Raw genomic sequence first — 25,049 nt, forward strand, 5'->3', positions numbered from 1 at the left:
TCTCCCACACGCCACAAGACTTAGCCCGCTGAGCTAAAGCCTAGACCCTCTGTAGATCTCAGGTCGAGGACTTAGGTGAGGTTACTTATCAGGTCTATCTTCGTAGGCCGTCATTGTAAATAAGAATTTGTTTTTAATTGACTTACCTAGATAAATAAAGGTAAAAAAAAAAAAAAAAAACACGGATCATTATGTGATAGGCACTGTGGTTGTTTGACTGGTGTATCTCACGTTGCAGATACAGAGGCAGAAGGCCAATAAAACCTCAGCAGGTAAGATCACTTCCCTGTATGTCTTACTGTGTTAAATGAGGCCTCACCTCCTGGTTACACTAGTGACCATATCCCCCCCACATCCCGCAAAAGCGGAGGTGTTGCTAACATTTACGATAGCAAATTTCAATTTACAAAAAAACCCCGACGTTTTCGTCTTTTGAGCTTCTAGTCATGAAATCTATGCAGCCTACTCAATCACTTTTTATAGCTACTGTTTACAGGCCTCCTGGGCCATATACAGTGTTCCTCACTGAGTTTCCTGAATTCCTATCGGACTTTGTAGTCATGGCAGATAATATTCAAGTTTTTGGTGACTAATATTCACATGGAAAAGTCCACAGACCCACTCTAAAAGGCTTTCGGAGCCATCATCGACTCAGTGGGTTTTGTCCAACATGTTTCCGGACCTACTCACTGCCACAGTCATACCTAGTTTTGTCCAGTGAAATAAATGATTTGGATCTTAATGTTTTTCCTCATAATCCTGGACTATCAGACCACCATTTTATTACGTTTGCAATCGCAACAATAATCTGCTCAGACGCCAACCAAGCCGTGCTATAAATTCTAAGACATCCCAAAGATTCCAAGATGCCCTTCCAGACTCCCTCCACCTACGCAAGGACGTCAGAGTACAAAAATCATTTAACCCCCTAACTGAGGAACTCAATTTAACCTTGCGTAACACCCTAGATGCAGTCGCAGAAACTAGCTCCCTGGTATTCAGAAAATACCCGAGCTCTGAAGCAAGCTTCCAGAAAATTGGAAAGGCGCTACACCAAACTGGAAGTCTTCCGACGAGCTTGGTAAGACAGTACCGTGCAGTATCGAAGAGCCCTCACTGCTGCTCGATCATCCTATTTTTCCAACTTAATTGAGGAAAATAAGAACAATCCAAAATGTATTTTTAATGCTGTCGCAAAGCTAACTAAAAAGCAGCATTCCCCAAGAGAGGATGGCTTTCACTTCAGCAGTGATAAATTCATGAACTTCTTTGACGAAAAGATCATGATCATTAGAAGCAAATTACGGACTCCTCTTCAAATCTGCGTATTCCTCCAAAGCTCAGATGTCCTGAGACTGTCGGGCCCTAGGATCAAGGGAGACACTCACATTTTTTAATACTATATCTCTTGACACATTGATGAAAATAATCATGGCCTCTAAACCTTCAAGCTGCATACTGGACCCTATTCCAACTAAACTGCTGAAAGAGCTGCTTCCTGTGGTTGGCCCTCCTATGTTGAATATAATAAATGGCTCCCTATCCACCGGATATGTACCAAACTCACTAAAAGTGGCAATAATAAAGTTTCTCTTGGAAAAGCCAAACCTTGACCCAGAAAATATAAAAAAACTAATCGGCCAATATCGAATCTCCCATTCCTCTCAAAACATTTTGAAAAATCTGTTGCGAAGCAACTCACTGCGTTCCTAAAGATAAACAATGTACACGAAACGCTTCAGTCTGGTTTTAGACCCCATCATAGTACTGAGACTGCACTTGTAAATGTTTTAATGGCGTCAGACCGAGGCTCTGTATCTGTCCTCGTGCTCCTAGACCTTAGTGCTGCTTTTGATACCGTCTATCACCACATTCTTTTGGAGAGATTGGAAACCCAAATTGGTCTACACGGTTCTGGCCTGGTTTAGATCTTATCTGTCGGAAAGATATCAGTTTGTCTCTGTGGATGGTTTGTCCTCTGACAAATCAACTGTCAATTACGGTGTTCCTCAAGGCTCCGTTTTAGGACCACTAGTGTTTTCACTATATATTTTACCTCTTGGTGATGTCATTTGGAATTAACTTTCACTGCTATGCAGACGATACACAGCTGTACATTTCGATGAAACATGGTGAAGCCCCAAAATTTCCCTCCCTGGAAGTCTGTGTTTCAGACATAAGGATGTGGATGGCGGCAAATGTTCTACTTTTAAACTCGGACAAAACAGAGATGCTTGTTCTAGGTCCCAAGAAACAAAGAGATCTTCTATTGGATCTGACAATTAATCTTGATGGTTGTACAGTCACTCTGGACCCTGATCTCTCTTTTGACGAACATATCGAGACTGTTTCAAGGACAGCTTTTTTCCATCTACGTAACATTGCAAAAATCTGAAACTTTCTGTCCAAAAATGATGCAGAAAAATGTATCCATGCTTTTGTCACTTCTAGGTTAGACTACTGCAAAGCTCTACTTTCCGGCTACCCGGATAAAGCACTAAATAAACTTCAGTTAGTGCTAAACACGGCTGCTAGAATCTTGACTAGAACCCCAAAATTTGATCATGTTACTCCAGAGCTAGCCTCTCTACACTGGCTTCCTGTTAAGGCAAGGGCTGATTTCAAGGTTTTACTGCTAACCTACAAAGCATTACATGGGCTTGCTCCTACCTATCTTTCCAATTTGGTCCTGCCATACATACCTACACATCCGCTACGGTCACAAGACGCAGGCCTCCTTACTGTTCCTAGAATTTCTAAATTTCTAAGCAAACAGCTGGAGGCAGGGCTTTCTCCTATAGCGCTCCATTTTTATGGAATGGTCTTCCTATCCATGTGAGAGACGCAGACTCGGTCTCAACCTTTAAGTCTTTATTCAAGACTCATCTCTTCAGTAGGTCCTATGATTGAGTGTAGTCTGGCCCAGGAGTGTGAAGGTGAACGGAAAGGCACTGGAGCAACGAACCGCCCTTGCCGTCTCTGCCTGGCCGGTTCCCCTCTCTCCACTGGGATTCTCTGCCTCTAACCCTATTACGGGGGCTGAGTCACTGGTTTACTGGTGCTCTTCCATGCCGTCCCTAGGAGGGGTGTGTCACTGACATGATCTTCCTGTCCGGGTTGGCGCCCCATTTGATTTGTGCCATGGGGTAGATCTTCGTGGGCTATACTCAGCCTTGTAAGTTGGTGGTTGAATATATCCATCTAGTTGTGTGGGGGCTGTGCTTTGGCAAAGTGGGTGGGGTTATATCCTGCTTGTTTGGCCATGTCCGGGGCTCACAGTGTCTCCTGACCCCTCCTGTCTCAGCCTCCAGTATTTATGCTGCAATAGTTTATGTGTCGGGGGCTAGGGTCAGTCTGTTATATCTGGAGTATTTCTCCTGTCTTATCCGGTGTCCTGTGTTAATTTAAGTATGCTCTCTCAAAAAAATGTATCTTTCTTTCCATTTTAGTCATTTAGCAGACGCTCTTATCCAGAGCGACTTACAGTAGTGAATGCATACATTTCATACATTTTTTGTTGTTGTTGTACTGGCCCCCCATGGGAATCGAACCCACAACCCTGGCGTTGCACACACCATGCTGGCGTTGCAAACACCATGCTCTACCAACTGAGCCACAGTTGGTTCCTGGCTCTCAGAGGACCGGAGCCCTAGGGTTTTATAAATATATTTGATTGATTGATTGTCTTCATGCAGTTGACAAATTCACAATGTAAAACATTGTATTATATATATATTTTTATCTTGTTTTAAGCTTCAATCCATTTCATGTCACTCTCTCTTTTATTTTCCCTCATCTCTTTCTTCCTCTCATTCTTCTAGTTGCACATTGGTGCAAGTCGTCGAAGCAGTGATCACCAAACAAGCACAGGTCTGAGCAGTCCACCCCCCAGAACCAGACCCCTCTCTCAGACCCCTCTCCAGTCACCACCGGAGCCAGACCCCTCTCCAGTCACCACCGGAGCCAGACCCCTCTCCAGTCACCACCGGAGCCAGACCCCTCTCCAGTCACCACCGGAGCCAGACCCCTCTCCAGTCACCACCGGAGCCAGACCCCTCTCCAGTCACCACCGAAGCCAGACCCCTCTCCAGTCACCACCAGCGCCAGACCCCTCTCCAGTCACCACCGAAGCCAGACCCCTCTCCAGTCACCACCGAAGCCAGACCCCTCTCCAGTCACCACCGGAGCCAGACCCCTCTCCAGTCACCACCGAAGCCAGACCCCTCTCCAGTCACCACCGGAGCCAGACCCCTCTCCAGTCACCACCGGAGCCAGACCCCTCTCCAGTTTGTACAGCACCCTGTCCCACACCCACTCCCACTCACAAGCCAAACGAAGTAGTCACCAAGAAAAACAGCATCAGGTACCGTATAACATCTTTATCAACCATGATCAATGGCACAATAATAACATGACAGTGACACAACAAGGGCCTCGTTGTTGTATTCTAACATGACGTGTGTCTGTGGAAGTTCACCTTTGGATTCTCTAATAAGGCACAGACATAAAGGCAAGGAGAGGACGGAGAGAAAACAAAGGTGACGCGCACACCAACCAATACATGACTGGAACGTAATGTGATAGCTGTACCAAAGATTTGTATAATTAACCCAAGATAGACCAGAGCCTGTCGTTTCCAATGGTAGCAAATGAATGATAGTGTGCAGAATGAGCCAGGAGGTGGGAAGAACCAAGCACGCGCTGTAGCATTTAATGTTATTTGTCACATGCGCCGAATACAACAGGTGTAGACCTTACAGTGAAATGCTTACCTACAAGCCCTTAACCAACAATGCAGTTTTAAGAAAAAATACGTTTTAAGAAATTTTTTACCAAAATTAACTGAAGGAAAACATTTCAAAGAAGAAAATAGAAAAATAACTAATAATTAAAGAGCAACAATAAAATAACAGTAAGTCAATTCGCCATTGACTTCTTCTAAACAATGCAATTTTTTGAAACTTTGGCAAAGTGTAAAGTCTACAAAATGCAGTCCACTCTGTTTGTTACAGATTATAGTTTTGGAAACAGAAAACTGTATGGAGATCAAATGTTTTATTGATGACAAAATTAGCATAATGTTGGCCAAAATCCATCTCGCTCCACTGCCGGCTACTGGGCTTTTATCATCACCATATTTGGTAGTGAGTGGTAATGCAAACCGGACGCTTCACTTTTATACATCCGGTGAAATATCTGTCTCATTGTTCTATCTGTGGCTATACTAGGACTTTCTGCTCTGATGTTACTGCTATGGAAGCACATTGCTATCAAAATGTATGCCCAGACATATGCTTCCATACTTTACTGCCATGACATAGACAACCAGCTTCTCTCTTTAGTTGTGGCCCTGTGTGCAAAGAGCACCCCCTGGTCCACTGGCTATGGCACTGCCGCTGGGTTGTCCTCAGCGTGTTTCTGTTGGTGCTCTGCTGTGGTCCTACTGATCACCCTCTTTCAGGTTCAGTCCTGAACAAAGATCCTTTCTGGTTTTAAGCTTCAACACAAACACTCCCTGAAGGAGACAGACCGGCACAGTCCGTCCTGGTTCTGGCCCCTTGCATGTAGTGGCAGAAGTAACAAGCTGGTGTTATCTTCTATTGCAAACTGTCACATGGTGCATGCCTGACTTTTAAAATATGTTAATAATATTGTTATGAAGTTATTTTATACTGACTAGAAACAAAAACCTGCAAATGAATCTCTCAAAAAATAAATGCCACTCGACGATCAGTCATATCAAGCCTTTTAATTATAAAAATAGAAACGATATCAAAACGTAGACAATAAACTGGTTAGTACCACAACAAAACCGCAATGCAGTGAAAACCTCCAACACAATTATGCTTCAAAGAAACCAATTAGAAACAAATGCATCTTAGGTTAATATAAATTAAAAGCTTATTTCATGTTATTGTACTACAGCTTACAGAGAAACAGACACTTTCTAGCATTTTCTACTTCTATTTTCTAAATGATGTTAAGAAAAAATATAATACAATTATATTAAGGATTTAGTGACAGTTGTGCCTATACTTCTAAAGGATCCCTTAAGTTAATAGATAGAGAAAACAAAGATAATGTAGACATTCAATTAAATAAATACATAATTATATTAGGAATGTTGCAGATTTATTACTCCCGATGTAATAGATAAAGAAAGAAAACAAATATATAGAAATTAAATAAAAAAATAATTATATTAAGAATGGCGTAACTTCATTTGGAAACTACGTGAATCTTGTTGTGCAAATATGTGTGCCAGACACATAACTTCTACAGTAAGCTATCTTGATATTATAGTCATTAACAAATTTATGAAACTTGTTACAAAAACATATCATATTTAACCTGAAGAAAATAATCTAATTGACACCTGAAATAATAATAACTTAATTTTTTTAATAAAATAAATAAACTGGCAAAGTGCCTTTTATATAGAAATGTCAAACTTGCTTTGCATAAAGCATTAGATAAAATAGTGGTCAAGCTAGATACATATCATGGTACCCAACTACCCATGGAGCCAAGGTCTTCTTCATTTTGTCGAGGACAGTTGTCCCTCACCAGGGACATATAATCTCACAGAGAGTCCATTGACTCAAAAAATACAGACATACTCAATAGTTTAGAGAAAGTCCTTCCCTCCTCGTGTGTAGCATAGCATACTGCAGTAGGGAACTCCCCCTGGTTACAGACAGAGACATATACTGCAGTAGGGAAACTCCCCCTGGTTACAGACAGAGACATATACTGCAGAAGGGAAACTCCCCCTGGTTACAGCCAGAGACATATACTGCAGTAGGGCAACTCCCCCTGGTTACAGCCAGAGACATATACTGCAGTAGGGCAACTCCCCCTGGTTACAGACAGAGACATATACTGCAGTAGGGAAACTCCCCCTGGTTACAGACAGAGACATATACTGCAGTAGGGCAACTCCTCCTGGTTACAGACAGAGACATATACTGCAGAAGGGAAACTCCCCCTGGTTACAGCCAGAGACATATACTGCAGAAGGGAAACTCCCCCTGGTTACAGCCAGAGACATATACTGCAGAAGGGAAACTCCCCCTGGTTACAGCCAGAGACATATACTGCAGTAGGGCAACTCCCCCTGGTTACAGCCAGAGACATATACTGCAGTAGGGAAACTCCCCCTGGTTACAGACAGAGACATATACTGCAGTAGGGCAACTCCCCCTGGTTACAGACAGAGACATATACTGCAGTAGGGCAACTCCCCCTGGTTACAGACAGAGACATATACTGCAGTAGGGAACTCCCCCTGGTTACAGCCAGAGACATATACTGCAGTAGGGGAACTCCCCCTGGTTACAACCAGAGACATATACTGCAGTAGGGCAACTCCCCCTGGTTACAGACAGAGACATATACTGCAGTAGGGAAACTCCCCCTGGTTACAGACAGAGACATATACTGCAGTAGGGAAACTCCCCCTGGTTACAGACAGAGACATATACTGCAGTAGGGCAACTCCCCCTGGTTACAGACAGAGACATATACTGCAGTAGGGCAACTCCCCCTGGTTACAGACAGAGACATATACTGCAGTAGGGCAACTCCCCCTGGTTACAGACAGAGACATATACTGCAGTAGGGAAACTCCCCCTGGTTACAGACAGAGACATATACTGCAGTAGGGCAACTCCCCCTGGTTACAGACAGAGACATATACTGCAGTAGGGAAACTCCCCCTGGTTACAGACAGAGACATATACTGCATATATATTGATATATATTGTGTACCGTATACAGTATATGGATGTGGTTACACCTGGCTGACGATCTCTGAGTCCTCTTCAACAAACCACTGTACAGGAGTTCCATCTGCAGCCCTCTGAAGGATCCGCTTCTGATGTGGACCCTGAAACACAACACCACATTTCATTCCTGTTCATTATATTTATATGTATACTTAAAATGTTAGTAATTTAGCAGACACTCTTATCCAGAGTGACTTACAGGAGTAATTAGGGTTAAGTTCCTTGATCTACGACACATCAACAGATTTTTCACCTAGTCGGCTCGGAGATTCAAACCAGCGACCTTTCGGTTAACCGCCCAACATTCTTAACCGCTAGACTACCTGCCTCCCTACATTACATTACACTCTTAACCGCTAGGCTACCTGCCGCCCTACATTACATTACACTCCTAACCGCTAGACTACCTGCCTCCCTACATTACATTACACTCCTAACTGCTAGTCTACCTGCCGCCCTACATTACATTACACTCTTAACTGCTAAGCTACCTGCCGCCCTACATTACATTACACTCTTAACCGCTAGGCTACCTGCCGCCCTACATTACATTACACTCCTAACCGCTAGGCTACCTGCCGCCCTACATTACATTACACTCTATCTGTTCTAATATCAATGAGAGATGTAGGTAATGAAATGGTGGTGAGTGTTAGGGGGCATCCTCACCTGCAGGTAGGGCGGGAGGAGGTGAGGGGACGTGGGGCTCTTCACTCTGAACGACCCCTGGCGCTCCAGGGAACTCGGGCGTGACTTCTGGAACTGGTTCCAGGACTTGAGCTCGTCTGACAACATCTCCCTGGGCAACACCCGGGCAGGTTGGTTGGGGTACTCCCTCAGTGACGGGGTATGTACCAGGCGAGTGTAGGGGGGTGGAGGCTTCAGAACTCTCCTGGGGGATGACGGTGGGGGCCCCTGCTGCCAGTGTCTGTGCTGCTGCTGTGGCTGGAGGGGCCGGGAGGGGGACAGGTAAAGACCCTTCCCCAGGGGACTGCCCAGGCCCTGTGGGGAAAGAGGGGAACAGGTGCCTTCCTCTGCCATTCTTCTTCTCAAGCTGGGAGAGGACTGGTGCTGGTTGTTTTTCTTGTGAAAGCTGGAGCCATTCAACGCAGGGCTGGTGGGACTTTGGGCTCCGTAGTGGAAGCCATAGGGAGGAGGGCAGAGCTTAGGGATCTCGGGAGATGCGGGGCCCTCCCTGTCTTTGTGATTATCTCTGTCCGTGTCCCGGCTGGGGGGGCTGGTGTAGGAGGGGAGAGAGTGTTCAGAGCTGCTGTCCTCAGAGCTGGACTGGTACAGCCGCTGGGGGTTGGTGTAGGAGGGGACAGAGTGTTCAGAGCTGGACTGGTACAGCCGCTGGGGGTTGGTGTAGGAGGGGACAGAGTGTTCAGAGCTGGACTGGTACAGACACTGGGGGGCGTACTGTGGAGACCGAACCAGGAACTCTGGCCGTCGGCGTGGCAACCTGGCTCTCCCACGTCCCTCACCCAGGTCATGAGTGGGCTTACTTCTGGGAAGCCTGAGAAGAGGAAAAAAGACAGGGGAGAGAAAAGTGAGCTACTGTGATGCACTTTGTATATGTCTGTCTCCCTATACTGTGCAATTAATACAACAACTTCATTATTAAATGCGATCTAGTCAATGTATTTTATCAATATAATTTATGTAACTTATTACCCACCCACAACAATAGACACACAAGAAGACACAATAAAGGTAATCAACACCTTTATCTGTGTTATGGTGTTGGCGTTCTATATTATGGTTTTCGACATTCTGTGTTCTGGTGGTTACTTTCTGTGTTATGGTGTTGACGTTCTGTGTTCTGGTGTTGACGTTCTGTGTTCTGGTGGTTACTTTCTGTGTTATGGTGTTGACGTTCTGTGTTCTGGTGTTGACGTTCTGTGTTCTGGTGTTGACGTTCTATGTTCTGGTGTTGACGTTCTGTGTTCTGGTGTTGACGTTCTGTGTTATGGTGGTTACGTTCTGTGTTATGGTGGTTACGTTCTGTGTTCTGGTGTTGACGTTCTGTGTTATGGTGGTTACGTTCTGTGTTATGGTGGTTATGTTCTGTGTTATGGTGGTTACGTTCTGTGCTATGGTGGTTACGTTCTGTGTTATGGTGGCAACGTTCTGTGTTATGGTGTTGACGTTCTGTGTTATGGTGGTTACGTTCTGTGTTATGGTGGTTACGTTCTGTGTTATGGTGGTTACGTTCTGTGTTATGGTGGCAACGTTCTGTGTTATGGTGGTTACGTTCTGTGTTATGGTGGTTACGTTCTGTGCTATGGTGGTTACGTTCTGTGTTATGGTGGCAACGTTCTGTGTTATGGTGTTGACGTTCTGTGTTATGGTGGTTACGTTCTGTGTTATGGTGGTTACGTTCTGTGTTATGGTGGTTACGTTCTGTGTTATGGTGGTTATGTTCTGTGTTATGGTGGCTACGTTCTGTGTTCTGGTGTTGACGTTCTGTGTTATGGTGGTTATGTTCTGTGTTATGGTGTTGACGTTCTGTGTTATGGTGGTTATGTTCTGTGTTCTGGTGTTGACGTTATGGTCTTGACGTTCTGTGCTATGGTGTTGATGTTCTGTGTTCTGGTGTTGACGTTCTGTGTTCTGGTGTTGACGTTCTGTGTTATGGTGGTTACGTTCTGTGCTATGGTGGTTATGTTCTGTGTTCTGGTGTTGACGTTCTGTGTTATGGTGGTTACGTTCTGTGTTATGGTGTTGACGTTCTGTGTTATGGTGGTTACGTTCTGTGTTATGGTGGTTACGTTCTTTGTTATGGTGGTTACGTTCTGTGTTATGGTGGCTACGTTCTGTGTTATGGTGGTTACATTCTGTGTTATGGTGGTTATGTTCTGTGTTATGGTGGTTACGTTCTGTGTTATGGTGGTTACGTTCTGTGTTATGGTGGTTACGTTCTGTGTTATGGTGGTTACGTTCTGTGTTATGGTGGTTATGTTCTGTGTTATGGTGTTGACGTTATGGTCTTGACGTTCTGTGCTATGGTGTTGATGTTCTGTGTTCTGGTGTTGACGTTCTGTGTTCTGGTGTTGACGTTCTGTGTTATGGTGGTTACGTTCTGTGCTATGGTGGTTACGTTCTGTGTTATGGTGGTTACGTTCTGTGTTATGGTGGTTACGTTCTGTGTTATGGTGGTTACGTTCTGTGTTCTGGTGTTGACGTTCTGTGTTCTGGTGTTGACGTTCTGTGTTATGGTGGTTACGTTCTGTGCTATGGTGGTTACGTTCTGTGTTCTGGTGTTGACGTTCTGTGTTCTGGTGTTGACGTTCTGTGTTATGGTGGTTACGTTCTGTGTTCTGGTGGTTACGTTCTGTGTTATGGTGGTTACGTTCTGTGTTATGGTGGTTACGTTCTGTGTTATGGTGGTTACGTTCTGTGTTATGGTGGTTACGTTCTGTGTTCTGGTGTTGACGTTCTGTGTTCTGGTGTTGACGTTCTGTGTTCTGGTGTTGACGTTCTGTGTTATGGTGGTTACGTTCTGTGTTATGGTGGCAACGTTCTGTGTTATGGTGGTTACGTTCTGTGTTCTGGTGTTGACGTTCTGTGTTATGGTGGTTACGTTCTGTGTTCTGGTGTTGACGTTCTGTGTTATGGTGGTTACGTTCTGTGTTCTGGTGTTGACGTTCTGTGTTATGGTGGTTACGTTCTGTGTTATGGTGGTTACGTTCTGTGCTATGGTGGTTACGTTCTGTGTTATGGTGGTTACGTTCTGTGTTATGGTGGTTATGTTCTGTGTTATGGTGTCGACGTTCTGTGTTATGGTGTTGACGTTCTGTGTTCTGGTGTTGATGTTATGTATTATGGTGTTGATGTTATGTGTTATGTTGTTGACAGTGTGTTATGGTGTTGATGTTATGTGTTATGTTGTTGACAGTGTGTTATGGTGTTGATGTTATGTGTTATGGTGTTGACAGTCTGTTATGGTGTTGATGTTATGTGTTATGATGTTGACAGTCTGTGTTATGGTGTTGATGTTATGTGTTATGGTGTTGACAGTCTGTTATGGTGTTGATGTTATGTGTTATGGTGTTGACAGTCTGTGTTATGGTGTTGACGTTCTGTGTTATGGTGTTGACAGTCTGTTATGGTGTTGATGTTATGTGTTATGGTGTTGACAGTCTGTGTTATGGTGTTGACGTTCTGTGTTATGGTGTTGACAGTCTGTTATGGTGTTGATGTTATGTGTTATGGTGTTGACAGTCTGTTATGGTGTTGATGTTATGTGTTATGGTGTTGACAGTCTGTTATGGTGTTGATGTTATGTGTTATGGTGTTGACAGTCTGTGTTATGGTGTTGACGTTCTGTGTAACGGTGGTGACGTTGTGAAGCGTTGGTTGGTTACCTGAAGGACAGGGAGTACTGTCTGCGTAGGTGCAGCTCTGGAGTAGAGGGGGCGCTGGAGGAGTTGATCTGTCCATGTCTCAGAGCCATGTTCTTAATGGAGGGGAAGTGGGAGGGCAGGACTCTGCTGTCTGCAGGGAACACTGGGGTCCCTACTGGGATCCCTACTGGACTTCTGCTCAGAAAAAGAGGGAGAGAGAAAGAGTGGGAAGGACAGGATTTAAACAACTGCTAGTTTAAAAGTTAGAAGATGTAGGTTATGTAGTCAAAAGCAAATCCCTTTTTATGGGGTTCTGGGCAGAATAAATATTTGAGTAGTGAAGTAAGACCTGCACACTCAGTTGCTCCACCTTTATTGGCTAACAGCGTTCCGATCCAAAAAGGATATGGACTCTTACCTGAGAGGTGTGTTAGGTTTCAGATAGGACTGGTCCAGATTAGACTCTCTCCAGGGGGAGTTCTGGATGGGGGAGCGCTCAGGAAACTCCACACTGCAGCTGGAGCCCATACTGGAGGTCTGGGTCTGCTCCACACCGCAATTGGAGCCGAGGCTCTGGCTCTGGGCTGATGTGTGATGGAGACTGCCCTGGGAGGAGGAGGACTGGAGGGACAGGGAGCCCACAGAGGACTGTATGAGTGGGTCTACAGATGATGAGGAAGAGAGAGAGTCTATGGATAGACCAAGGAGACACAATAGAAAGGGTCAGACATGATGACACTTTGGAATAGTTGAATTGTATTGGCATTTCTACTGTGTTCGTTGATAACTCACCATCGTCCAGGGCCACTGCATCAGACAGGGAGCTGTCAGATATGCACAGATCTGGGGACAGAAATAAAAGAAAGGCTTTATTTAAGACTTCATTCAGTTAGAGGAAGGGGTTGTGGAAAGGATCAACATTGTAATTCTTCTGACATGTACTGCTTATGTGATTCAATAACTAAACAATTGTGAATAAAAAATAAAAAACTCCAACCTCCATCGGACTGAGTGAGAATATAACCAAAGACAGTACAGTATGAAAATAGGCATAGCCTTAATGGCCATGTACTCTTATAATCTCTTAGAATCTTCCTAGATTCCAGCCTTTCTAGGAAGTTTTTCCTAGCCACTGTGCTAATACATCTGCATTACCTTTAGGCTGGGTTTCTGTATAAAAACTTTGTGACATCTGCTTACATAAAAAGGGCTTTATAAATACATTTCATTTGATAGGCAGAAACTGCATGTCAATGTCATGGCGACCTTGGCTAGCTAAGCTCATGTGTAGAAACATGTCATCGGGTCTTAACTGTCCAATGAAAATAGTATCTGAAATACTTCTTCAGTATATCCTGTCCACAGGGGGCTGCTGACGGGAGGACGGCTCATAATAATGGCTGGAATGGAGTGAATGGACTGGTATTAAACACCTGGAAACCCCGTGTTTGATGTGTCTGGTACCATTCCATTTATTCCGTTCCAGCCATTACTATGAGCCGTCCACCCCAATTAAGGTGCCACCGGCCTCCTGTGATCCTGTTGCTATCATCCCTAAAATATCTGTATAAATGAATTGGTCCCAATTAAGTACAACTATTAAACTCAAAGGCATTCCTTCGATATAAATTTGTTTTTGGCAAAAATTAAAATGTGTCAGTTCGTCACTTTCACGAGGTTGGAGTAATAACATGTTCAACTACTTAAGAAATGGGATCCAATCTAGGTTGTGCCTTTAGATTTAGAGAAAATTAACAACTAAGGAATGATTTTTCATTTCTCTCATCGACTTCTCAAGCTCCAGCCTGGTCTGCTTGGTTTGCTTAGCAAGCGTTCCCGGAAGTCTCACAATGTTTAGAAACTGTGATTCTGTTTAACCTAAGCTCCCTGCAGACTGCAGAGCCCAATGTGGCCAGGTGGGGGCAGCAGTAACACAGGCACAGCATTCACCTCTGTGTTTGGCAGTGTTGTTGTTCTTGTTGGTTGGTGGAGAGGAGCACTTGTTTCTGATCCTGTGCTGATACACAGCTTCCTGGAGATCCTTGACTTTCCTATCTTCCCTCTTACACTGCTGCAGCCTGCTCTTCTTCTGTGGTTTGGACAGGTGCTCCTCCACGGAGAGTCTACGAGCCGCTTCAACGATCTGGAGCTGCAAGGCCAGGTCTGCCTCTAAGGAATGAAGCTCTGAATCCTGAATGAGAGAAAGTTTTTATTTTTATTTAGCTTAGATAAATAACAATGAACTATCAATTTAATAGACTTCTTGATTGGGTTTAAGGAAATAAATACTGTATTCAGTGTTCAAATCTCTCTATCTGTCACGTCCTGACCAGTATAGAGTATATTTGGTTATTGTAGTTTGGTCAGGACGTGGCAGAGGGTAGTTGATGTATGTATTATGGGGTTTGTCACTGGTCTATGTCTGTGTTTCTATGTCTAGTTGATTGGGGTTGGACTCTCAATTGAAGGCAGGTGTGTTGAGTTGCCTTTGATTGGGAGTCCTATATAGTAGGGTGTGTTTGTCTTTGTTTTTCGTGGGTAGTTGTTTGAGAGCACTGCTTTTTGTTGAGCCTGCTTTCACTGTTTCATGTCATTAGTTTGTTTATTGTTTTCTTCCGTGGCGTTCGCATTATTTTATAAATAAATATGTTGAGCACGAAACCCGCTGCGCATTGGTCCCTTTCTCTCTACGACGACAAGCGTGACACTATCTGATATGCACTTTGCTTTTGCTTATAAGCTTTACAACATTTTGTTAGGAAAAACTCCTGACCTTACCTATTACCAATACTGTGTACTATAGGAAGTGTAAAGGATGACCGTGGGAAGGGTTCATATTGGTCTGTACCTCTCCATCCTGGTGGATGAGACTGTCATCCAGTTTGAAGGTAGCTCCTATCCTCCTTCGGACACGAGGGGGCTTCTCATCAGGAAGTAGGGGGTAGTCTGAAGACAACTTACCTGTCAGCTCCTGTAAAATAAAAACAATCCAAAGTCAACTGAAGTCATTTCTAGACATACCACTAAGAGATTACAGCTGAAAGAGCAGTCTGTAACTCTTCTATGAACCATTGGTATGTAAATATGAGACTCAGTCTTGTGACGTGCAGGAGACCTATGTTAGCCCACTGAACTACAACCTAGGCATTACCTCAGGGAGCTAACATAGGTCTTCAGGTCTCAGGCTAGGTTAGACACTCACAGCCTCCCTGACGCAAATATATATATATATATATATATAATCTATTTTTTATATAGCTTCCATCAATGTAATTGTTTGCATCACCCATATTGTCACGTATATTCCCTCTCTGGCCTCTAGGTCACCAGGCTGCTCGTTAGGGCGCACACCTGTCACCAGCGGTACGCGCATAATGACACTCACCTGGACTCCATCACCTCCTTGATTACCTGCCCTTTATATATCACTCCCTTTGGTTTCTTCCCCCGTCGTCATTGTTCCTGCTTCATGTCGGTGAGCTGTTTGTGTTTCTTGTTTTGTTCATTTATTAAACGTATTCACTCCCTCAACTTGCTTCCCGACTCTCAGTGTACATCGTTACACATATATTTATTTGCAAATATATATACAGTACCGGTCAAAAGTTTGGATACACCTACTCATTCAAGGGTTTTTCTTTATTTTTAACATTTTCTATGTTGTAGAATAATAGTGAAGACATCAAAACTATGAAATAACACCATATATATATATATATATATATATATATATATATATATATATATATATTTGAGATTCTTCAAAGTAGCCACCCTTTACCTTGATGACAGCTTTGTACACTCTTGGCATTCTCTCAACCAGCTTCATGAGGAATGCTTTTCCAACAGTCTTGAAGGAGTTCCCACATATGTTGAGCACTCGTTGGCTGCTTTTCCTTCACTCTGTCCAACTCATCCCAAACCATCTCAATTGGGTTGAGGTCGGGTGATTGTGAAAGCCAGGTCATCTGATGCAGCACTCCATCACTTGTTTGACACTTTTTTGGTTACTACATGATTCCATATGTGATATTTCATAGTTTGATGTATTCACTATTAATCTACAATGTAGAAAACCCCTGGAATGAGTAGGTGTGTCAACTTTTGACTGGTACTGTATATATATATATATATATCTCAACACCGGTATAAATACAATAGTGTGAATACTCACAGCCTCTCTAATGCAGAGCTTCTTGAGGTCCAGTAGACACAGCTCCAGCCTGTCCTCCAGAGCCTGGTGCTTCAGCCTCATGACCCGGGTGTGGGTGGTCAGGTCCCTGACTGGCAACGTGGGGCTGTCGGGACCTGAGATGATGATAATGGATATTTTTCCACAGAGCATAGGTCTCATGCAGGCATCAAATGGTGCCACATTTGGAGCTTTTATCACAGAATTAACGATTGTTATAGATTATAGACCAACTATCAATACACTAGCTCCTGAATTTATCTCTGAAGTTCAATATTTGATACGATAGATTTAGGTCTCAGCATTAATAATGCGTTCAGTGCTTTCCGTAAAGATGTATATCTGAACCTAGAATGGATCTAAAGCCTTCACATTTAGGGTTCAGCATTGTTGATGTGTTAAGCTCTTACCAGAGTTGAGAATGATCCCACTGTCAGTGTCACTGATCTCCTCTTTATCCATCATGGCTGTTGGAAGGTATTTTCACACTGTTAAAACCTGTTGGAAAATAGTTAAATATTTCAATCAGATTTATTAAATCATCCTTATTCACCAAAAAACATATCCAGCGTTATGATCACTCAGGACAGGGAAAAATTGCTTCACCTACAAAATATACGTTTCCATTCCTGATGCCGAATGACTCTTTTTATTCTGATCCACTAGCTCTCTCCTTCCTCTTCTCTCTCTTCTTCTCCTTCCTCTCCCTTCTCCCTCCCTCCTGCCCTGTTCTCCCTCCCTCCTGCCCTGTTCTCCCTCCCTCCTGCCCTGTTCTCCCTCCCTCCTGCCCTGTTCTCCCTCCCTCCTGCCCTGTTCTCCCTCCCTCCTGCCCTGTTCTCCCTCCCTCCTGCCCTGTTCTCCCTCCCTCCTCCCCCTTCTCCCTCCCTCCTGCCCTGTTCTCCCTCCCCTCCTGCCCTGTTCTCCCTCCCTCCTCCCCCTTCTCCCTCCCTCCTCCCCTGTTCTCCCTCCCTCCTGCCCTGTTCTCCCTCCCTCCTGCCCTGTTCTCTCTCCCTCCTGCCCTGTTCTCCCTCCCTCCTGCCCTGTTCTCCCTCCCTCCTGCCCTGTTCTCCCTCCCTCCTGCCCTGTTCTCCCTCCCTCCTGCCCTGTTCTCCCTCCCTCCTGCCCTGTTCTCCCTCCCTCCCTCCTGCCCTGTTCTCCCTCCCTCCTGCCCTGTTCTCCCTCCCTCCTGCCCTGTTCTCCCTCCCTCCTGCCCTGTTCTCCCTCCCTCCTGCCCTGTTCTCCCTCCCTCCTGCCCTGTTCGCCCTTCACAATAGGCCGCAGCCCCCATGCTTGACTCGGCACATGTGTGAGGGGACCAGGGGTTAATCCGAAACCGGACGCTATGGCAACGGTCACAGGGTGCACTGCTGTTCTCCGAGGGGAGTGTGTGTGTGTTGCCATACGGAATGTCAGAGGGCGTTTAAAAGGGACGCACCGTCGCACCCCAAAAAAGAGAACAGGAAAGCAGATGGCTGCAGGGCAAGGGAATTACCCTCTCATGGACTGCACCTGTTCCCCCCTCCCAGAGCCACACACACACCAACAGCGCTCCATTCAACCAGTGTCCAGAGAAATAACCCTCGAGGGGCTTTTGAAGTGGAACAATGTCTCAATGCTGAGCCTGTCTCTGTAGCATCAGCCAGCTCACATAAAGACACTGAAGATTCATGATATAGCACATCTAGGATTTCACTTATACATTCTCACACTGTTGAACACATAAACAATGTTTATGATCCATTCTATTGTGTGTGTGTGTGTGTGTGTGTGTGTGTGTGTGTGTGTGTGTGTGTGTGTGTGTGTGTGTGTGTGTGTGTGTGTGTGTGTGTGTGTGTGTGTGTGTGTGTGTGTGTGTGTGTGTGTGTGTGTGTGTGTGTACTAGGGTTGAATGGCGGGAACCCGGTTACTGAGATTTACCACCCAAAACCACTCCCTTTCCCCGGGATAAATAACTGCGAGAAACCGATAAATTATAATAAATTATTTATATGAACAGCATGGTGTGAAATTGAACTTTTTAATTATATGCAATGTCTAAATATGGCCTCTCTACGGCCTCGGCGTGATGAATCAACGCTCAGGGTGGGGACAGACCATCTCAGTATGGAGAGTAGTTCACAATGAATGTACTGTAGACCTATGTATCATCTCACCATGGTAACTTTTTTTCTTGTGACAGGTAGGCCTACATTTGCAGCAGCGCAGCCTATGCTACAATAATATAAAGCCTGAATGTGTGTCTAATTCACCCATCTCCCTCTGGCTTTCAGGGGTCATCTTGTTACTGTTTTAATTGCAGATAGAGTTTTAAAACAGCCTATCACACGCAAGCACTCTCTCTCCATCAACATCCACAATAGATAATCCTGTTCTAGATTTTCTAGATAGATTGAACAGGTCAGTGTAGACCAAGTGTGCGTCTGAAATGGCACCCTACTCCCTATATAGTGCCCATAGCTCTGGTCAAAGGTTGTGCACTATATAGGGAATAGGATGCAATTTTGGGCACATCCCAAGACCACTACACAGCTGGAAATAACTTCCTTTAGACTGGGCAGCTATTTGAGCTGTTGACATGAATCTTCTGTATCTATGTCTAAAAACACAACTTCAGTATGTCAACAGACGGAAGGAACTCATGTAGCTCACGTCTCTACACATTCAGGTCATGTTGCCTTAGCCGCTGTGGGTTACCAAGTCCAAATAATCCACTGGTCCTATCTAGACTCATCACCCTGGGAAAGTCCCAAATGGAACCCTATTCCCTTTAAAGTGCACTACTTTTGACCACGACCCATGTCTTCTATATAGAGAATAGGCTCAATGGCACGGCACAGACAGATTTTTCACCTAGTCGGCTCAGGGATTCGCACGAGCGACCTCTCGGTTACCGACCCAACGCTCTTAACCACTAGGCTACCTGTATCCACCAGTCTGGATAATCTGCTGTGGGTTCAATAACTGCTGATCCAGTCGAGGAGGAGCGCTGGTTGGTTGGGCCAACACTGAGACAACAGAGCAGGAGGAGGAGAGTGGAAAGGAACAGGGCTGAGGTAGGGGCCTACAATGAGACAGTGGAAGGAAGAGGGCTGAGGTAGGGGCCTACAGTGAGACAGTGGAAGGAAGAGGGCTGAGGTAGGGGCCTACAATGAGACAGTGGAAGGAAGAGGGCTGAGGTAGGGGCCTACAATGAGACAGTGGAAGGAAGGGCCTGAGGTAGGGGCCTACAATGAGACAGTGGAAGGAAGAGGGCTGAGGTAGGGGCCTACAATGAGACAGTGGAAGGAAGAGGGCTGAGGTAGGGGCCTACAATGAGACAGTGGAAGGAAGAGGGCTGAGGTAGGGGCCTACAATGAGACAGTGGAAGGAAGGGCCTGAGGTAGGGGCCTACAATGAGACAGTGGAAGGAAGGGCCTGAGGTAGGGGCCTACAATGAGACAGTGGAAGGAAGAGGGCTGAGGTAGGGGCCTACAATGAGACAGTGGAAGGAAGAGGGCTGAGGTAGGGGCCTACAATGAGACAGTGGAAGGAAGAGGGCTGAGGTAGGGGCCTACAATGAGACAGTGGAAGGAAGAGGGCTGAGGTAGGGGCCTACAATGAGACAGTGGAAGGAAGAGGGCTGAGGTAGGGGCCTACAATGAGACAGTGGAAGGAAGAGGGCTGAGGTAGGGGCCTACAATGAGACAGTGGAAGGAAGAGGGCTGAGGTAGGGGCCTACAATGAGACAGTGGAAGGAAGAGGGCTGAGGTAGGGGCCTACAATGAGACAGTGGAAGGAAGAGGGCTGAGGTAGGGGCCTACAATGAGACAGTGGAAGGAAGAGGGCTGAGGTAGGGGCCTACAGTGAGACAGTGGAAGGAAGGGCCTGAGGTAGGGGCCTACAGTGAGACAGTGGAAGGAAGAGGGCTGAGGTAGGGGCCTACAGTGAGACTGTGAAAGGAAGAGGGCTGAGGTAGGGGCCTACAGTGAGACAGTGGAAGGAAGGGCCTGAGGTAGGGGCCTACAATGAGACAGTGGAAGGAAGAGGGCTGAGGTAGGGGCCTACAGTGAGACAGTGGAAGGAAGGGCCTGAGGTAGGGGCCTACAGTGAGACAGTGGAAGGAAGAGGGCTGAGGTAGGGGCCTACAGTGAGACTGTGAAAGGAAGAGGGCTGATGTAGGGGCCTACAGTGGAAGGAAGAGGGCTGATGTAGGGGCCTACAGTGAGACAGTGAAAGGAAGAGGGCTGAGGTAGGGGCCTACAGTGAGACAGTGAAAGGAAGAGGGCTGAGGTAGGGGCCTACAGTGAGACAGTGAAAGGAAGAGGGCTGAGGTAGGGGCCTACAGTGAGACAGTGGAAGGAAGAGGGCTGAGGTAGGGGCCTACAGTGAGACAGTGGAAGGAAGGGCCTGAGGTAGGGCCTACAGTGAGACAGTGGAAGGAAGAGGGCTGATGTAGGGGCCTACAGTGGAAGGAAGAGGGCTGAGGTAGGGGCCTACAGTGAGACAGTGAAAGGAAGAGGGCTGAGGTAGGGGCCTACAGTGAGACAGTGAAAGGAAGAGGGCTGAGGTAGGGGCCTACAGTGAGACAGTGGAAGGAAGAGGGCTGAGGTAGGGGCCTACAGTGAGACAGTGAAAGGAAGAGGGCTGAGGTAGGGGCCTACAGTGAGACAGTGAAAGGAAGAGGGCTGAGGTAGGGGCCTACAGTGAGACAGTGGAAGGAAGAGGGCTGAGGTAGGGGCCTACAGTGAGACTGTGAAAGGAAGAGGGCTGATGTAGGGGCCTACAGTGAAAGGAAGAGGGCTGAGGTAGGGGCCTACAGTGAGACAGTGGAAGGAAGAGGGCTGAGGTAGGGGCCTACAGTGAGACTGTGAAAGGAAGAGGGCTGATGTAGGGGCCTACAGTGAGACAGTGGAAGGAAGAGGGCTGAGGTAGGGGCCTACAGTGAGACAGTGGAAGGAAGAGGGCTGATGTAGGGGCCTACAGTGAGACAGTGGAAGGAAGGGCCTGAGGTAGGGGCCTACAGTGAGACAGTGGAAGGAAGAGGGCTGAGGTAGGGGCCTACAGTGAGACTGTGAAAGGAAGAGGGCTGAGGTAGGGGCCTACAGTGAGACTGTGAAAGGAAGAGGGCTGATGTAGGGGCCTACAGTGGAAGGAAGAGGGCTGATGTAGGGGCCTACAGTGAGACAGTGAAAGGAAGAGGGCTGATGTAGGGGCCTACAGTGAGACAGTGGAAGGAAGAGGGCTGAGGTAGGGGCCTACAGTGAGACTGTGAAAGGAAGAGGGCTGAGGTAGGGGCCTACAGTGAGACAGTGAAAGGAAGAGGGCTGAGGTAGGGGCCTACAGTGAGACAGTGGAAGGAAGAGGGCTGAGGTAGGGGCCTACAGTGAGACTGTGAAAGGAAGAGGGCTGAGGTAGGGGCCTACAGTGAGACAGTGGAAGGAAGAGGGCTGAGGTAGGGGCCTACAGTGAGACAGTGAAAGGAAGAGGGCTGATGTAGGGGCCTACAGTGGAAGGAAGAGGGCTGATGTAGGGGCCTACAGTGAGACAGTGGAAGGAAGAGGGCTGAGGTAGGGGCCTACAGTGGAAGGAAGAGGGCTGAGGTAGGGGCCTACAGTGAGACTGTGAAAGGAAGAGGGCTGATGTAGGGGCCTACAGTGAGACAGTGGAAGGAAGAGGGCTGAGGTAGGGGCCTACAGTGAGACTGTGAAAGGAAGAGGGCTGAGGTAGGGGCCTACAGTGAGACAGTGGAAGGAAGAGGGCTGAGGTAGGGGCCTACAGTGGAAAGGAAGAGGGACTCTAACCTTAAATACAAACTAATACAAGCAGAAACAGCATATTCAGACAGAGAGAGGGGGAAAACAGGGCTAGGTCTGAGTGGGTGAAGTGGAGTGAGGTAGAGACCTACATAGGGGGAACTCCCTATGTAGGTCCCTATGTAGCACTCCCTTTTTTATTACACTGACTGTAATAAAAAACAGGCAGCAACAGGAACTCAGAGGCAGGCAGAGGCAGGGTAATGTGGTGTTTCGCCCACTTACACGCCATAACTCTCCTAAGACTTTCACAATGTCTGTGGTTGCCTGAGGCCTAGGTCTACTGAGTGGTTGGATTGGAGTACAGCATTATTCAGGACCTTTCTATAAGTTGTAAACCTATGCCAAGACGAAACATAATTTGCCATAAAGTCTCCCTCTGTAGTGCCTTGCGGTCGGAGGCCGAGCAGTTGCCATACCAGGCAGTGATGCAACCAGTCAGGATGCTCTCGATGGTGCAGCTGTAGAACCTTTTGAGGATCTTAGGACCCATAACAAATCTTTTCAGTCTCCTGAGGGGGAATCGGTTTTGTCATGCCCTCTTCACGACTGTCTTAGTGTGTTTGGACCATGTTAGTTTGTTGGTGATGTGGACACCAAGGAACTTGAAGCTCTCAACCTGCTCCACTGCAGCCCCGTCGAGGAGAATGGTGGTGTGCTCGGTACTCTTTTTCCTGTAGTCCGCAATCATCTCCTTTGTCTTGATCACGTTGAGGGAGAGGTTGTGGTCCTGGCACCACACGGCCAGGTCTCTGACCTCCTCCCTATACGCTGTCTCGTTGTTGTCGGTGATCAGGCCTACCACTGTTGTGTCATCGGCAAACTTAATGATGGTGTTGGAGTTGTGCCTGGCCATGCAGTCATGAGTGAACAGGGAGTACAGAAGGGGGCTGAGCACACACCCCTGAGGGGCCCCTGTGTTGAGGATCAGCGTGGCGGATGTGGTGTTACCTACCCTTACCACCTGGGGGCGGCCAGTCAGGAAGTCCAGGATCCAGTTGCAGAGGGAGGTGTTTAGTCCCAGGGTCCTTAGCTTATTGATGAGCTTTGAGGGCACAATGGTGTTGAATGCTGAGCTGTAGTCAATGAATAGCATTCTCACATAGGTGTTCCTTTTGTCCAGGTGGGAAAGGGCAGTGTGGAGTGCAATAGAGACGGCATCATCTGTGGATTTGTTGGGGCGGTATGCAAATTGGAGTGGGTCTAGGGTTTCTGGGATGATGGTGTTTATGTGAGCCATGACCAGCCTTTCAAAGCATTTCATTGTTACAGAAGTGAGTGCTACGGGTCGGTTGTCATTTAGGCAGGTTACCTTAGTGTTCTTGGGCACAGGCAATATGGTGGTCTGCTTAAAACATGTTGGTATTACAGACTCAGACAGGGAGAGGTTGAAAATGTCAATGAAGACACTTGCTTGTTGGTCAGCGCAAGCTCGCAGTACACGTCCTGTTAATCCGTCTGGCCCTGCGGCCTTGTGAATGTTGACCTGTCTAAAGGTCTTACATCGGCTGCGGAGAGCGTGATCACACAGTCTTCCGGTACAGCTGGTGCTCTCATGCATGTTTCAGTGTTATTTGCCTCGAAGCGAGCATAGAAGTAGTTTAGCTCGTCTGGTAGGCTCGTGTCACTGGGCAGCTCTCGGCTGTGCTTCCCTTTGTAGTCTGTAATGGCTTGCAAGCCCTGCCACATCCGACGAGTGTCAGAGCCGGTGTAGTACGATTTGATCATTGTCCGGTATTGAAGCTTTGCCTGTTTGATGGTTCGTCGGAGGGCATAGCGGGATTTCTTATAAGCTTCCAGGTTAGAGTCCCGCACCTTGAAAGCAGCAGCTCTAGCCTTTAGCTCAGTGCGGATGCTGCCTGTAATCCATGGCTTCTGGTTGGGGTATGTACGTACAGTCACTGTGGGGACGATGTCATCGATGCACTTATTGATGAAGCACTCGGCGGTTCTGTTCTCTTAGCTTGTGTGGCCTACCACTTTGCGGCTTACAGTTGACCGGGGCAGCTCTAGCAGGCCAGAAATTTGACGAACTGAGTTGTTGGAAAGGTGGAATGCTATGACAATGCCACGTTGAAAGTCACTGAGCTCTTCAGTAAGGCCATTCTACTGCCAATGTTTGTCTATGGAGATTGCATGGCGGTGTGCTCAATTTTCTTGGTCGACCAACAGCCTATCGACCAAACAATCAACCAGTCGACTAATTTGGGTCAGCTCCACTCCATTGGGTCAAGAGTAGCCAAATATCTCAGCATTTCCTGTAGTATTACTGTTACCTTATGCTCCACTTTACAGTAGACCATGGCTTCATTGCTTTGTCATAACAAGCTAACTTCCCCAAAGTCCTGTGATGATCAGTGATCACAGCAATCTAAGGATGGCTTGTCAGGATCACTGCTTCTGTTACTCCCATCCTCATTCCCCTCTGCTTGCCGGACTGTGAAAACTAAACTAACTAATCTAACGGGAAACTGTTTGTTTACAGGAGATGATGATGATGTGTGTGTCATGTGTGTGTGTTTGTATATGTGTGTGTGTGTGTGTTCAACTGAAACCAAACCAAGGCCTATGTGAAGCCTGTAATTAAGATTCTCTAGTGAATGCTGATACTACTGAAAAAATTAAATTACTTTACAGCATGTCTGATTTCAGAGGCTGGTCAATAGCAAAATGGATCCATTCTGTTCTGTCTGTATATACACAACATGGTCTGCTGGAGTGGAGGAAAGGGATTCCATGTTTTATTTAACCTTTATTTAACCAGGCAAGTCAGTTAAGAACAAATTCTTATTTACAATGACAGCCTACCCCGACCAAACCCAGATGACGCTGGGCCAATTGTGCGCCACCCTATGGGACTTCCAATCACGGCCAGATGTGATACAGCCTGGATTTGAACCAGATACTGCAGTGACACCTCTTGCACTGAGAT

General features: G+C 46.4%; 1 protein-coding gene across 1 annotated transcript in view; it reads right to left on the bottom strand.

The window, feature by feature from the left end:
* Window positions 1-5,734: 5,734 nt before the first annotated feature.
* Window positions 5,735-25,049, bottom strand: part of LOC106572740 (innate immunity activator protein) — a 28,696-nt gene continuing 9,381 nt past the window's right edge. Inside the window, exons 2-10 of the mRNA XM_045696390.1 lie at window positions 16,736-16,823; window positions 16,308-16,441; window positions 14,982-15,104; window positions 14,084-14,324; window positions 12,926-12,976; window positions 12,552-12,822; window positions 12,155-12,328; window positions 8,457-9,303; window positions 5,735-7,888 (exon numbers count right to left, since the gene is read on the bottom strand). Of these exons, the coding sequence (XP_045552346.1) occupies window positions 7,793-7,888; window positions 8,457-9,303; window positions 12,155-12,328; window positions 12,552-12,822; window positions 12,926-12,976; window positions 14,084-14,324; window positions 14,982-15,104; window positions 16,308-16,441; window positions 16,736-16,790 (1,992 nt within the window). The 5' untranslated portion in view covers window positions 16,791-16,823 and the 3' untranslated portion in view covers window positions 5,735-7,792. The remainder of the gene's footprint in view (window positions 7,889-8,456; window positions 9,304-12,154; window positions 12,329-12,551; window positions 12,823-12,925; window positions 12,977-14,083; window positions 14,325-14,981; window positions 15,105-16,307; window positions 16,442-16,735; window positions 16,824-25,049) is intronic.

The sequence above is a fragment of the Salmo salar genome, chromosome ssa15 (assembly GCF_905237065.1).
Source record: "Salmo salar chromosome ssa15, Ssal_v3.1, whole genome shotgun sequence".
Classification (NCBI taxonomy): domain Eukaryota; kingdom Metazoa; phylum Chordata; class Actinopteri; order Salmoniformes; family Salmonidae; genus Salmo; species Salmo salar.